General features: G+C 49.7%; 1 protein-coding gene across 6 annotated transcripts in view; it reads right to left on the reverse strand.

The window, feature by feature from the left end:
- Window positions 1–720: 720 nt before the first annotated feature.
- Window positions 721–16,471, reverse strand: part of CNIH3 (cornichon family AMPA receptor auxiliary protein 3) — a 282,654-nt gene continuing 266,903 nt past the window's right edge. For 5 of the 6 annotated variants that reach the window (XM_049705909.1, XM_033430406.2, XM_049705911.1 and 2 more), the window contains 3 exons: window positions 11,871–11,983; window positions 7,662–7,805; window positions 721–3,545 (listed from right to left, as the gene is read on the reverse strand). In XM_049705909.1, the coding sequence (XP_049561866.1) occupies window positions 3,518–3,545; window positions 7,662–7,805; window positions 11,871–11,983 (285 nt within the window). In that variant the 3' untranslated portion in view covers window positions 721–3,517. Of the gene's footprint in view, window positions 3,546–7,661; window positions 7,806–8,302; window positions 11,320–11,870; window positions 11,984–16,471 lie in introns of those variants that run through there. The other variant, XM_033430407.2, reaches the window with a different exon arrangement.

Raw genomic sequence — 16,471 nt, forward strand, 5'->3', positions numbered from 1 at the left:
TGGCCAGGTGACTTCCCTCCCAACAGAGGACCTTGCCCTGGGTGGGCACCGGGCAGAATAAGGATAGCGAGGAAGGTTCACCTACTACAAAGAGTCAGTGCTTACCATGTGAGGGCGCTCTTCTAAGTTCTCTGCAAATGTGAACTCATTTAATCTTTACGGCAAGTCAGAGCAGTGGGTACCATCGTTCACTTCATTAATGACGTGAAAAGTAAATTTAGTTCCCCGCCCCCCGATTCCGCTCTGACCCTTTGGGCACAGTCATGCCAAGCCTATCCACCCTGCCTCCCTAAGGCAATGGGAACCAGACCATCAGTGCCACCCTCACATAATGTGTGTGCCCCCCCTTCCTTGATGCCCACATACATGCTTGGTAGGATGAGCTCTCCATCACCCAAGGGTAATATTCACTTCGTGATTTATCCAGGGTGCTGTATCTCCTGCTTCACTCCCCTTCCTCCCTTCGGTCATTTCTGTGGGACAAACAGTGAGCAACAAAGATATCCAAGAAGGAAAAATTTATGTGTGAAGAGGCAGACCTGGGGTTAAATTCCAGCTGTAGCTATATACGCACCCCTTACTAGCTCTGGGTCTCTGCAAGTAACTCATATTCCGGGACTTTCTTCATCTATAAAGCGGAGATAATATCGACGTCATGGTATTGTTATGAGGATCAGACAAAAGCACACAAAACATATAGAATAATGCGTAACACCTCAATTTTAGCTATTGTTATTATTTGGCCATTTATTTGTAGCCTCGAGCTCTGGTCTGGCTGATTCACCCAGGGAAGACTCATCCGTCCCGAGCCTCCCTGTTTTTCTGACCTGTAAATTGGGGGTGAGAATATGCAACCTGCCTTGTAGGATCAGTGTGAGAGTTGGAAGAGGTCCTGGCATAAATCCTGGTACATAACACGGCTCCACCAACTGTGCGTATTACTCTGATTCTTATCATCATAATTAGCTTCTCCCAGCAATTGAAAATTGGCTCAAACTCCCAACAACCACTGGAATGATCTCCCAGTCACAACTCGTGGGAGGGAAATATTTGGATGTTTCTCTGTCATAAACATAAGAACTGCCCAAGAGACACTTGACACCTTTAAAGCTTTTAGAGGACCGCCTTAGAGAAGAACCTCCCACAATAAAGCAAGACTGAGGCTAGCACCTGAAGGAAGATATACTTTCTCTATAACTCTCTTTTTAAAATACTCTCTTTCTCTCAAAAAGTTAATGCTAATCAAACCTTAGCAGAACCCTAAGCTACTTTGTCAGCTCTTCAGTGTACCAGCTTCCATATGAAGTCTGTGACTCAGGTCTATGAATGGTGTTTGTGTAACACGTGTGCTCTGTTTAAAACGGAAGAACATGGGGTTTTTAAGGTCAGACAATCTGGGTTCAAAGGCAGGTCTGGGACTGCTGTGTGACTATAGGTAAGTCACTTACCCTCTCTGAACCTCAGCTTCCTCACTTAGAAAATGAGAAAAAGAATAGTATCAACTTCACAGGATGGTGAGGAAAGTCAAATGAGATACAAAAGCAATCTGAAAAGCGCTGTGTAAATGTGAATTGCTATTATTTACTGTTAAAAGAAATGATATCAAATTTAATGCTCAATCCCCAGTAAATAGAGTACCTCAGGAAGTCAGTATCTCTGTGTCCTCCTTTTTAAGTTTGGATTTCCTATTTCCATTTTAACAGTCTTTGCATACTTGTGCCTGCTATTATAAGCCACTTCAAATCTTTTTGGAAGGAGGCAAAGTATGAAAACAAACAACAGCTCCGTGGTGAGAAGTAACATGGACCGTTTACCCTCCGACTTCAGTTGCATTTTCAAGATGGCGGTGGGGTTAGATTTGCCGCCTGCAGCCTGGAACCCAGAGCTGGCTTCTCTGGATGAAGGTGGCTGGTTGTCTCAGGAATGGAGTCAAAGACGGAGCCAACCAGCCCTAAAAGAAACTCTCCACCACAAACACAGTTACTCGGCCAGGACGGTGGGTATTGGCCAAGGGGAAGCCTGCTCCCCAAAATATTGCCTTGAATCCTCCGGTTCCATACCTTCAACCTCAGAGCAGAAGCCTACATTTTGTTTTCGGTAGAAGTTTTAGAAGGAAAATGCTTTTTGGAAACTTCTCTTTGTCTACCTACCAGTTTACCATCCATATGGAGATGAAGCCAGCCTGTAATGCGTTTAAATGAGACAGCCAGGTAGGCGAGACACTCAAGCGGTCGCTGCGTTTTAAACACAGCGCATGTGTTACACAAACACCGTTCATCAACCTGAGTCACGGACTTCAGGTGGAAGCTGGTATATGTATAAATAGCCTGTGTATGTCAGACAGAAGAAAAGAAGGGACGTTTGGGGAATAAGGTCAGAATCATGGTGCCCAATTTAAACAAAATAAAAATCTCAGCCTTGTCATTATTTACAACCCCCGAGTACAACTCCTACCCAAAAAGGAGAGAATGTCGAATGGAAAATTCTAAATGAGCTAATGTCCTTGTGTTGAACCGAACAGCACGAATGATGCAGCATCATAAATGAAGCTGTAATTATGTCGTCTCACTTCTCGGCTGCCGGATGCCCACAGTACAGAGCTGCCACTCCAGCTTTTTCTGGCCTCAGAATTGTTTTGGGAGCCTTAAAAGTCAGTAGCTTTGACTAGTGTTGACCAATTGATTTGCCTTCAGCGACTCTGTGATAGTTTGGGATGACAACAGAATAATACAGTTTGTGGTGGTGAAGAAATAACACCTTGAACATGTCATCAGTGTTTTAAAAAATCATTTTTTCCTGATTCCCTGCTTCCCATCTCACCACCCCCAAGCCCTGACTTTGGCCATAACTCTTTACCAACGTACTGTCCCAAATTCAGCTTGTGATGTCACTAACATCCTAAGCTGGGCTCTTACAAAGCACAGCAGGAAAATAGACACCCCTGCAGGCTCAGGGCTGGTTATAGCCCAAGGCAAGTCTGCACACCTTCCAGGCCCCTCCCATTGAAGTGAAGGGCGTGGCCAGGGCTTGGAAGAAACACTGAGAGTCTCAGGTAGCCGGTGACGTCCTTGAGGACTTCAATCAGTCCCACAGATACAGCCTTGACCCTGGGTCACGCTGTTCCTTAGCAGGCACCTGCCAGCCATCCAGCCTCCACGCCCACGGCCCAGGAACGCAGTGTGAACTTCAGGGAGCCATTCAATAAACTGGATTCAGGAAGCCGCAATTCTCGCTCAGAAGAGGTTTCGCGTTTCGTCACCCCTCGTGCCCCCGCTGCTCAGAAGGGATCTACAGCCCGAGTGTGGGGTGTGAACGCCAAAGACTGACACACAGGGTGACAACACGTGCGCACTCGGCCGCTGGCTGCTGCATGCTTCCGGCTCCCGATTCAGAGTGTCTGCCCGTCTCTGTCTGTCACATCCCCACACTGGTCCCTTCTCCCATCACCAGCAGAAGTGGACTGCGCAGCCTCGGGCCTCTCCCATCCCAGTCTCTGAGGATGTGCGTGGTCTTTGAGTTAAGAGCTCACTAAAGTGTAGATCATGCTGGATGCAGAAAGAAGAGGAAAAGAAGGCATTAGTGGGCGCCCACAAAAGACCTCAGACGGCCCTCAACAGAGGCACCTTCCAAAAGCCAGACCCCGTGCTTCTTTCTCATTCCTGTCACGAGAGCATCTTGTCTACTGCCCGGACGCTTCCCCCTACTACTTCCCGCAATGTTGGACTAAACGCTATTACGAGACCATACTGTGTTCCTTGGATGAGAGATGCGATTGCTATCATTATTCTCATCAGGATGATTATCGTGGCCATTATTCCTCTTTCCTGCAATCGCAGGGCAGGTCCCCAGGGGTGGGAGGGCTGCAGTGGATTCTTTATGCCACCAGCTGCCACATGGCTGTGTCCAGGGGCTCCCAGCTTATGGTGGATGATACGGCAGTGCTAGGGAAATGATGAGCATGACTATTGTAAGGTCTTTTGTGTGAACACAGGCCCTCTGGGCACACGAACTGGATGAATTTTAATTGGGTAACTCCCTGGCCCTACTTTTTCTAACAGAGCCCAGGCATTAAACATGCATTACGAGCCTGTGTCCTAAGGTGGAGCCCCAGCACCACCAAGGAGGGGGTCACGCATCCCTGTGCTCTTAGAAAGGGCTGCAGGCTAATTCTGCAACAATGAAGAATGTTCCACACCAAAATATACACTCTATCCATTTGGCAGAAAGAAAAACAACCACCTTTTCACAATATAGAGAGAAGAAAGGATAATCTAAGAAACAAAACCAAAGGCGAGAAACTGAAGTGTTTTACTTCTAACCCTCTCCAGCTGCGAAGCCCGGACAAGCCCCTCTGAGTAGCTGAAGTTCTGCCTTTGAGAACTTGATGCACCTCATGGACACAGAGCCTCACTGGCCAGGCCTGGCGCTAGAGGGGTCTTATTCCACATGGGGAAGTACGGGGGTCAGCTGAAAAGTGGATTGCTCAAGGTCACACAGCAAGGCTAGGAGCCACGTCCCAACACCAGAGCGAGTGCTCTTTCCACTGTAACACGCAGCTTCCCTGTATTTGTCTATTCACTTTCATTTCCCTCATTCATTCAATATTTATCGAGCGCCTCCTGCGGGCCAGGCGCCATTCTTGGTGCCGGGAAACAATGGCGAGTGTGCAGCCCCCTGCCTCGAGGGAGCGTACGGCTAAGCTGTAGCGCAAACAAGGGTTTAGTGAGCACCTACTGTGTGCCGGGCGCTGGCCAGGGCACTGCAGATACAGAGGGGAATGAAACAGTTGAGGCCTCTGCCATCAAGTTAACCATAAATAACCTAATCTGAGTGAGAGAAATGAACAGGAGGGGACGCGGGCATGATCCAGAGTAAATGGATAGGAGGGTGGTACCACGTAGGCAGATAATATCATCCTGGTTTACACCCTTGATTTGAAAAGATCTTTATATTGAGCAGGCAGAATCCACACTAGACTAACCAGCTTCTGTTATTTTTAGTTTTAATATTAGCATCAGTATTCGTATTAAGTAATCCCCATCCCATGTAACCTGCAAACGTCTCCTGGTCCACAAGGCAACCTGAGAAGCGGGTGGCGCTGGACGCTGGGATGCTTCGCACAGCACAGTGGGAAGAGAGCCCAGAATCCGGGGCCAGATACTTTGCTAACTATCCGCTAGGACCTCGGACACATTTCTTAATCTCCATGAGGTCCTTAGGAGCCCCTCAGGAACCTCAAACTGTAAAACACCAACCCCACCTTTATAGGGTTCCCAGCTGCTGTCACTTGAGTCTCTATCATTGTGCTCAGCTCAGAGGCAGCTCTCCATGCACGTGGGTCCCCTTCCGTCCCTATAAGAGTGGCCTGGGCTGAGAGTCCTGGCTCTCCACAAGCCTGGATCTAAGGGGCTGGGAGCCCCTGAGGTGGGAGAAACAGGAGCTTTGAGGAGCCCTGAAGAGCTCCAAGACCTCAGGTTCAACAAAGAAGGCAGAACCCTGGTTGCCACCCAGGGTCCCAGCTGAGGCGGGAGGAGCAATTGATACCCATTTTGTTTTGGAAACAAAGTAATTAACACATGTAACCTAAAGGCAGCGCCACACTGAACAGAATGCCTGGAACATAATCAGTTACAGGAAGATCACAGTCATCTAACGGCCAGGAGCCCCAATATGGCCGCCACAGCCCAGCAGACAGCAGAGGAGCTCTCTATCTGTAAATTCCTATGACCCCTAGGCCCTGTTCCCTCCGGCGCCTTAGGCTCCAGCAGATGCTGCAACAAAACTGAAATGAGGAAGCTTGATCTGCCTCAGTCTCCACCCAGACTAAAGAGGGCCAGGCTAACGGGGCAGGAGCCAGGGAAAGCACTGCCCTTATTCTGCTGGCTTTGAGGAGGGGCAATGCTGTCTCTGGGGACAGGCCCCTCAGCCTATGACTCAGCAGAGGAGCTGTGTGCAGCCCCGCAAAGAGGCTGGGCACACTCCGGGGAAGAAAGTGAACCTCCTTGTTAGCGCAAGGTGCCAAATCGCTAAGCCCGTGAGGGTTGCCCATGGCAGGAAGCAGCCTGAGAAAGCTTTAGTTGCTAGAAAGTTCAGACTTAGATCAGGGAGACTTGGGCCAATCTGCTGGGCACCTCGGAAAGCTCCGGAGGGGCTTCGGAGGCCCTCAGGCTCCTTGCAAATTGAAGCAGGCATTGTCCCAGGACACTCCATCCAGGAAGAGGAGGGAAGGGGTCACCCTGAGCCTGAACCAACCCTCGACTCCAACAAGAATGTGGTAGAATATTCCGAATCCCCTCCAGGGCCGAATTATTCCAGAGGAGGTTACAGCCCTGAGGGTTATAGGAGAAGACTCGGGGCGTCTGAGTCTTCTGGACGCTGGGGATGCAGAGGGGAGACGAGGTGGACCCAGGCAGCAACTCCAGAGTGACGCTTGGCCCCAAAATTCGGAATCAGCAGATCTAAGCCCAGGAATCTGCACTGTTAAGAAGCACACCCTCCTCAACCCCTGATTCTGATGCAGGAGGTCCAAAGACTACACTTCGATAAAGACTTTTCTAGAGGTTTCCTAAGACAGCCAGCAGTTAAGAGCTCAATCTTTGGGACAGGACCTGAGAGGGACTTCTCACTGTGTCACTCTGAGCTGTGACCGTGGGAAAATGATCTAACGTCTCGGACGAGGTTTCCTCATTGGTAACGTGCAGATAATGATAGCCTTTAGCTCATACACTGAGCAATACGTATCGCGCTCTTTGCTCGAAGAATGGCTCGTTTTTAAATGCTGGATAAATGCAGCTGCTTCCCATGCTGCCCCAGCCTAACCTGAACCCCGAGGCAGCCTTGGAGTCTAACATCCCCAGCCTCCGCTTCCTCACCCGGCTACAGGCCACCCGGCCACTTTGGAGACAGTGCTGGGGTACCTGGAGATAGCATGGTCTGGTGCAGGTAGCGACAGGAGAGCAAGGTGACAGGTGAGACACCCCAGAGATGAGCCCAAAGAGGAACGGGAAGGAGGAGACACATTTTCAGAAAAGACACTGTCTGGGGTATCAAACCACGAGACAGTCTGTTTATAGCTATCTGCTTAGTTAGGATGTTCTGAATAAAGAGGTGAAAAGAGGGGAGATTCCTGAAACAGAATTACAAAGCCAGCATGTTTTATTTAATTAGAATGGCGTTACATAATATTAGGAGAATTGTAAGTATAAGCACTTAATGGCCCAACATGCCCATTTGTGAAGCATTGACTGCCATGGGGGGGGGTCTCTGTTGTGGTCCCCAAGACTGCTTTCACACAGACTAGGGGGCAACGAGGCTATGTATCCGGGGCCACAGGTGACCTGAGTGTCTGAGCTGTGGAGTTGCTGGGGGCAGGGTGCCCCATGCATGGGGAAGAAGTCACCAAGTGCACCTCACCAATCATCTCCTAAGAGGGGTTGGCAGAATGTGCGTTCACCATGTAGCCCAAAGGATGTTCCTATCAGCCAGCAAGGCCTCCAGCAGGACCTTCCACCCCTCCCACTTCTTTACACAGAAGCTCTCCCTCCTGAACCAGTTAGGTGGCTGGCAGCATCCTTGACAGGCTGGGACTCCTACCTGCAAAAGCCGGAAATTTTCTCCATTTGCTGCAGGAGTCAAACCCACAAGAAGGGGCAGAAACTCACCAGTAAAGGTAGTAGAAGAAGGAGAGGAGATAGAAGGCCAGCTTACACCAGGCCTCCTTCTGACAGTAACTCAAGGTGTCTGCGTTCATGACCACCGGCGGGTCGTAGGCTAATTCGGAGCTATCTGCCGGACAGTGGAAGTACCTGCAGAGAAAGCGCACGGCATCATCGGCTCTGAGGCTTGGACAGGACATCTGAAGTCGTCTGGGCTGAGTCCCCCTGATGCCAGACTTCCAATCCGAGGAATCTCTGCTAAGCAGCTGTCTGCCTTCTGCCAGAATCACTGCCCAAATTACAGCCCAGGCACTGCTAAAAAGTCGCTCAGCCACTGTCTTCTAGCAGGTAGTAACACCCAAATACTCAGATCCACCAGTATCAGGTGCACCTCACACACAGCTGCTCTGACAGAAGGAAAACATGTCCCATGGTGGTACCTGGGAGATACCAGGAAGAGCCTCCTTTCTCCAGGGATGTGGGTTGGGGGGTGAGGGGGTAGCGGAGGGAGGCCCACAATGTGTATGGATCTGCGTTGCCAGTAGGGGCACAGGCGCGGGTTGATGTCAGTTGCATATCCGCTGCCTGGTGTCGCTGTACCACAACTCTACCACGAACATTAATTATTTGGATTAATTATTTGGAGTAGTTGACAGGTCATTTTCTTCTTTATGTAAGGACCCAGCACAGCGAACAGAATATTGGCCATCACGGGGAGAGAGCAGCCCCCCGAGGGAAACTGGGTAAACCTAAGAGCAGTGGGAGGAGAGAGGTGAATGCAGACTTCGCCTTCTTCAAAGCATCACCTCAGCTCAACGTGAACCGGCCTTGCTTCGGGAAGGAGAGAAACTCTCCCACTGCGCTGTGTGAGACCTCGGGAAGTGGTCAGGTAGGAGGCAAGTCCTGTCCCTGAGGCCGTCCCTCTGGCCCTCACCAGATGGCTGCCCCCAGGGCCTCAGCCAGGGCCTCATTCAAAGCCAGAGAACAAAGTGCAGCTGAAATCGCGCAGCGGGCTGTTCTTTTTGTCAGTCTGGTAATGGAATCAGGAGGCCAGGTGCAAATTAATGGCTCCTGTGAGGCTCTGGGACAGGCCGTGATCCTCGAGTGAGAGCGAGGACCGGACGCGTGGTCTGACGGGCTTAATCACATCGGCTTTGAAGAGCATCCCTGTAGTGTAGCAACTCACAGAGCTGGTATTTCAGATCCCTCTTCATCTGCTTCAAAGGATTGCACTGCCATTATCTGTCATCCACGCTATGCAGAGAGGAAACCGCAAGCCAGATTCAATGACATCTGCCAGGTCTCAGCCCTCCAGGCCACTCACCTCTCGCTCTGCCCAGGAGCAGATTTCACAACCTATTTGCTTTTGCTGTGGCCTTGTTCCCAGGAGGCCTCATTAAGTGGAGGAAGGGGTGGCAGGGTGGCTGAGTGGCCCAGTGGACAGAGCCAGGGCCCTGAGGCCCACCCGTCCCCAGACTGAGATTCCTCACGTCAACTGTTAACCTCTCTGAGCCTCAACTTTCTCATCTGCAATATGGGACTGAAACTGCCTACTCCAAAGGGCTGTTGTGACAATTGTGTGAGGCGATGGGTCCAAAAAATCTCCAAGAACAGGTACTGAACAAAAGTTCTGCGGTTCTACTTGTACTTACACAAACTGGGAGCTAGGGCAGAGGGGGCTTTATCTGCACTAGAAACATCGCTCGGCTGGACCTTTGGAAAGGAGGGGAAAGCGGAAATGAAATAGAGGGGTTTCAAGGACTCTGATTTTTATTTTTTCTTTTCTTCTTCTTTTTTTTTTTTTGTGGCCTCACCGCGCAGCATTCAGACGAGGGATTGAACCCGTGCCCCCTGCAGTAGAGGCGCTGAGTCTTAACCACTGGACCACCAGGGAAATCAGGACTCTTATTTTTTAAAGGACATTTGCCCTCCTCACTCCTTTTTCTTTCATTTTCTGAGTACTTAACAAATTACCAGAACTAGGCTAGACCCTGTCAGGGATTCAAAAAAGTAAGACGAGCTCCCCACTGGCAAGGAGACTGCAGTCACTCCCTTCTTTTACACGGAAATGTTCCAAGTTTAAGGACACGGCTGGCTCTCCTGCCCTCCCTTTTGGAGGAGTGATAGCCCTAAGAAGCAGTGTACCAATCAAAGTTTTGTAAATTAACCACATTTCTGATACCTTGGATTGACAACACACTATTTGAAGGACCTCGGGATAAATTCATTTTAGAAGGAGAAGAGCCAGCCCCTAGGTGACAAGGACACGGCCTGCAATCCACAGAGAGGTGGCCCTGCGATATCCCAGCTGAGTGATTCTGGGCCACGACGTAACCTTTGTGAATCTCTGTAACCTGTGTGTGAAACAGGGAGAGGCAACCCCAAAGCACCCGTTTGTGGTGGATACCAGAGGAGGCAGGCGTGGAAAGTCTCTGAGTGGGTAGGCGATACATTTCAACAGCATTATGTTTCTATTTGACTTCTCTCTAAATTCAGATTTTAGGTTACCTTTACACAGAAGGACTTTGTTATGTAACTGAATCGTCTTATTTCCTCTCTCAACCTGCGTCCCGCTCTTGGTCACCTCCCAGCCACCCAGCCTAGACACTCCCTCTCCCTCACCTCCTGCATCCAATTACTGGCCAAGGCATGTCCAGTTTACCTCTCCAAACCCTCTCCTTCTCTGTCCATTCCAACGTCCAACGTCAAGCCTCCAGTCTCTCCACCTGGAATTTCACCAGAACTTCCTAACTGGATTTCGTCCTCAAAGTTTCACCCTCCAACCCAGCCTTCCCACGGCCGTGAGGGTCACCTTCCTAAAACTCGGATCAGGTACTGCCACTTTCCTCCTCAAAACTTCTGAGCGGTTTCCCTCTCCTACAGAATAAATTAACTCCAACTTTCTATCAAATCATTCCAGACCCTCCTTACCTGATCCCCAGCTGTCAACCCCATCTCTGCTCCCTTCTATCTGAGAACCCCACATCCAAGCACACGGAGCAATCACTGTTCCCCAGACACACCAGGTGCTTTCTTACATCTGAGCAGGCCAGTCCCTTAACCTCGAATGTGGTTCTCCAGATTCCCCAGTGTCACACTTCCATTTCTCTACACTCCTACCTATGTTCCTTATATATCTGGTAAGAATCGATTTCCCTCTACTACTAGGGTATATGTTCCTTGGGGGTAACGGTATTATTTTACATTCATCTTGGAATCCCCCATAATGTCTGGCACGTAGTGTGTGTTCCATATGTTTGCTGAATGAAGGGGTGAATGTTCTAGATGTGACTAAATACAGGCTATATTGTATGCTGTAATCACAATGATTAAATATTTGGGGGACGAAGGGAAAGTGTGGTTAACTTATTTGCACATCTGCATTCTTGACTACTTTCGTATTCCCTGCCTCCTATATACCCACATGGCGACTCTCTTTTACCTAAATCACACGATCTGATGCACGGTCTTAGCAGGGAAGAGATTTAAAATCAGAACAGTCCCAGAAAATCCAGCCCATATGGTAGGTGGGCTATTTTTATTAAGATATAATTCATCTGTCAAAAAAATTCACCTTTTAAAAGTATACAATTCAGCAGTTTTTCGTATATTCATAAGAGTTGTAGAACCACCACCAGTATCTAATTTCAGAACATTTGCATCCCTTTCAAAAGAAAACAGTGTAGTCGCACCGCACGCCCTCTCCCTTCCAGCCCCTAGCAATCACCAATCTACTTTCTGTCTCTATAGATTGGCCTATTCTGGACTTTGCATATAAATGGCCTTTTGTGACGTGCTTCTTTCACTTGTAATTTTTTCAGGCTTCACCCATGTTGTAGTGTGTATCAATATTGCTTTTTATTGCCCAATAAGACTCCATCGAAAGGATATACCACATTGTGTTTATCCATTCATCTTCTGATGAACATTTGGGTGGTTTCCTCTCTGCGGCTATTGTGAATAATGCTCTAGCTGCCTTTAACGCTGATCTGTGAGAGCTGAGGCTGTGGTTAGTGGAACCTACAGGAAGGGCCTTCCCTTACTGAATTATTGTCTGAGGGCAGCTTGCAAAGAAGGCTTTGAGGAAAGGGTCACCAAGGGAAGGGACGAGAGGAAGGCACTAAGTGGCCGGTCCATCTGGGGGGACATCGTCTCTGGAGGGCAGGCTGACCAAGCAGAAAAGGGGAAGGATAGGGCAGTCCCAAGCAGACTTACCTCCAGAAGTGATAGAAAAGTAGAGGGACATTCAGCCCCAGGGTGAGCCACTCCTGAGCACACAGGAACATGATGCAGAAGAGGCTGTGGATGGAGTATTCCGGCAGCACCAGCTGAAGAGGGAGCAGAGACACAGGCCTGCGTTAGAGGGGGGGAAAGTCACTCCTGCATCTATAGCGGCTGACGTCCGCCTGCCTGGACACTTCCTCTGACATGCTGGTGACACAGAGGTCCTTCCCGCAGCATCACAGAGTCACTGCCCCTGGACTGTGACCCGTCTCTGGTAAGTTCTCCTCTTTAAGGTACCGGAGCCATGCTTTATACCCAAAAAGGACACAGGCCCTCAGCACCCTACTTACCAGAATAGGGCACTTGCTTCAGGGGGTCACCTGTGGATGACCACAGGTGGGAAGAGCGGAAGAGGCCATCCAGCCCCTGTGACGTCTGGCCCAAGGCAGGACCCACTGGAAGAAATACTGATAGACTTTCTAGTGATTCTATAACTGCCCTGCTCGTGTTCTCCTAGGCCCTGTGTATCCTCCCATAGAAACTCACAAACCTAAAGCAAATACGTATATACTGTTCAAACACAGGAGCGTTGGGAAAAAAATGAGAAACAGCATTTTTCTTGATGCTGCGTGGATGAAGAGGAACCCAAGAGTAAGAACATGTAGTATATGACAAAAGAGGGAAAGTTTAGCCTCTGGAGGAAGGGGAAAGAAACCAGCCCAGACCAAGAAGGGTCAGATAGTGGAAGGCAACCAACAGGAAGACTGAGCTCCGTGAGCCCAATCTACCTGCACTGGTGTAAAAAGAGCTCAACGTGATTGTGAACCCACCCCCCAAGGGTGTTTACATCTTAACAGAAATCAAAGTTGTAACAAAAATCAAAGTGACTGTAAAGGAGAAATTTGGTCCCCGGGCCAGTAACAAGGAAACCCCAAAATAGAGATATTAATGTACCATCTTTCCCAATCAGATAGGAATAAATATTTAATGAATGAATAGTTAATGAATTAGTTATTTCATTAATAGTTAATATTTAATGAATTAAGTTAATATATATATTCATTATGTGTATATACATATTCATATATATATGGGGGGATAGCCTCTGTGTGTCATTTAGACCAGCGGTCCCCAACCTTTTTGGCACCAGGGACCAGTTTCACGGAAGACAATTTTCCATGGGGGGATGGTTCAGGCGCTAACGCGAGCGCTGGGGAGCACTGGGGAGCAGCAGATGAAGCTTCCGCTCACTCGCCCACCGCTCACCTCCTGCTGTGTGGCCCGGTTCCTAACAGGCCGTGGACCAGTACTGGTTTAGACCACGCTGAATGCTTCGCTCCATCTAGCAAATTCTAACCATCCTTCAAGGCCCATCTCAAACAGCACTTTCTAATGGAAGCTCAGCCCATCCTACCCCACCTCACCTCACCCCACCCTGCAGCCCCACAGCATGCTTTCCGACCCTCACTCAGGGGGACTTCCCATAACCTGTCCACGATGGAGTCATTACCTTCTTTCCTACCTCTCGACACACACGGATCTACCCCTAGTCTATAAGCCACCTTGGCCAAACTCTATTCTTTTCTCATCTCCATTTGCAAAGTGCTTTTTTGTACTTAGCAGAGATTGAACAAGTATTTGATAAAATGAATTGAACTGACCAAGTGCATACGTTTGGAGCATGGTTGGCTGGCATTAGGGATGCAGCCTGTGGTCACAAACCAAGATTTCTCTGGGGGGAAAACAAACTGCCTTGAACTCTTCTATTTGGGGAAAGAACATGACTTTGGTCTCATTCATCTCTCACTTTAGTCAGATGAGCTAACCGCCCCAGATGGGAAATACAGTGGGGGACACACATTTGAAATAAATACATGCAGAGGCACAGGTGTTAAGAAATGCATTTTGTAACTAAGTGGCATCTTCTTCATTCTCAAGTCCAGTGAAGAATGAATTGCATTGGCCTGCCTCTTAGAATTCTCGGGCAATAACCCTGGAATCAACGTACAAGAGCCAGCGGTCCAGAGGCAGTGGCCTCAGTGGGTGAACCGGCACAGCTAGCCCGTGAGCCTCAACGACCTGGTGGGAGGGGGTACGTCTCAACATTTCTCCTCACAGGACCTTGCAGCCATCCTTTCCAACCCCATCTGCAGCCAGCCAAGACACCACCTTACCTCCTCCCGTTCGAAGAGAAAGCCCCTGTTCTCAGCCTGCCAGCCCCAGGGGGTAGCGGCTGTGACCTCTCCTATGCATGTCTCTACATTTTTTAATCATTGATTTCAGCCCCTTAGGCCGAGGTAATTAACATGTTAAGAGACAGCCACCCCAGGCCTGGATCATCCCCGGCTCACAAACCTCTGACTGATTACAGTTTGGATCTCAGGTCCCTCTATTCAGCACCACTGTTTCTTCTCTCTTCGAGGCTTGATTTATAGCGGAAGCTGCAACCTGCTGAGCAGGGAGGATTTGTCACTGTCACCACACTGAGGAAAACTGATTAAGGGAGGCCATCTGGGTCCAGAGGTGCCCCACCTGCTGGGGGTGGGATAAAAGCTGCAGAATCCAGGCTGCTCTTCGGGGTGGCTTCTCCCCAGCTGCCTCTTCCTATCACTGAGCAGCGCATCCTTGCAGGTGGGAGGGCGAGGGTGCCCTTTACGTCCACACATTGTTTCTCTCCCGCTTCCCCAGGCAGTCCCTGTCTCAATGGCAGGGGAGACTTATGGACCCAGTGAACCTTGGCCAGGCCATGAGCACCAGCCTTGACCAGCGGGCATTACTGCTTCCCTCCATCTTCCCTCCACTTCCCGTATCCGTCGTCGGGAAGGTGGGGCCAAAGGGCTGTGAGCGGAAACGGCTGGAGCATTTACCAGACGATGCAAAGCGCTCCAGGCTCGCTCTCTCTGCCCTCTGACACGGCAAAACGCACTTAGGCTGGAGGGTCCTCCAGCATCCGGAAGCCATAAGTGAGGAGAGGCGCGCTGGGGCAGCCGGTGATGGACACCAAACATGAACAAGAAAGAAACTTGTGGGGTGTTTTGGGGGTTTTTTTTGGCTGCCCCGCGGGGCATGCGGGATCTCAGTTCCCCGACCAGGGATCGAACCCGTGCCCCCTGCCATGGAAGCGCGGAGTCCTGACCACTGGACCGTGTTCTAAGCTACTGAGATTTGGGAGTTGTTTCTTAACCACAGCGTGATTTAACCCATCTTGTCTGGTACAAAATGAGTAATCAGTGAGAAAAGCAAAGCGGTAATCATCCCTCTTTATCCTTCCCCGGATCAGCCAGCCCGCCTTTCCTTTCACAAGCACTGGGCACGCCGAGGCAGGGGCTGAATGACCACCAGGCGGGCATAATGCTTATTCATTCGTGTGGGCAGTTGGACTAGCTGTCCCCTCCCAACCTTGCTTATCTCGGTTATACAAAGACCGCCCCTGAATCTCCCCGGCCAACCACAGAAACACTGAGGGGATGACCGCCCGCCCGCCCTCCATCCTGAGTCATACCCTCACACTGCAGAACACTGTTTCCTTGTCTTATGACAAGCTGTTGGAATGGTGCCACTCTCATTCTTTCACACAACAGAGGGACTGTTTCACGCAGGCCACAGTCTATTGAATTCCCGTGTCTTATTATGCCCTGCTTTACAGAGTTATAAATACTAAATAAGTGGTCTCAATACAGGTATTGTGGGGTTGCTGAAAAGACTGCAATTCACTCCAACCAGGGGAGCTCACAGAAGGTTTTGCGATCAAGGCGGAATCAAGGGAACTTGAAAGGATGAGTGAAACCTCATCATGCGAGGAAGCCAGAGGCCAGCATTCCAGGAAGAGGAACCGTGAGAACAAAGGCGGAGAGGTGACAGTCACCACCTGGGCGGGTTCTGCACAAGCCCATCGAAAACGGCCACTCACGCATCATTTAATGGATTAACGCCAGGCCTGATGTGGGTCAAGTTCTGGGTAAATGTTCATTTCATTCCCCTCCTGCTGGGACTCAGCCTTCTCATCCCCTGGTGCTGGAGGCTTAGTGTGTCACCATCGTAAACTGAGGGGTGGGGGCCTGCCATGAGAGTATGATGACAACACAGCCTCCTCCCACTATTCCCTGCCCTGATGTACGCAGAGGTCCAATGTCAGCTGAAGCTCTCAGCGCACGCCAGCAAAGCTCAGACACTTGCCAGTGCAGACTTCAAAGATTTCACCCACTCCCCCGCTTCTTCCATCACTTCTAAGAGGATGCATGTGGCATCTGGGAAGGATCGCCTGTCCTGACTTCCTGCCCAGATTCTCGTCCTCAATTTTCATTTCCTGGCAGTCATTTCCATCCCAATAGCCCACAGCCACCGTGTGCTGAAAACTCACTCTCCTCCCAACACCTGTAACCTTTATCTCCTAAATTTCCGATTTCTGCTAATAATAGCTATCTCTGATTTCTCTGTCTCATCCATTTCCTCACCCGTCTGTTTCCAAATCTTGTCATTTCTTCTTCACAGCCACCTGGGTTTGTTTTTCCTTTTTTATTTCTACTGCTCCTTACTGGTCTGGGCCCCTGCACATACTCCCAAGGCGGTGCAGGAACAGTCTAGCAGGTTTC

The sequence above is a fragment of the Orcinus orca genome, chromosome 1 (genome assembly GCF_937001465.1).
Source record: "Orcinus orca chromosome 1, mOrcOrc1.1, whole genome shotgun sequence".
In the NCBI taxonomy this organism is placed as follows: domain Eukaryota; kingdom Metazoa; phylum Chordata; class Mammalia; order Artiodactyla; family Delphinidae; genus Orcinus; species Orcinus orca.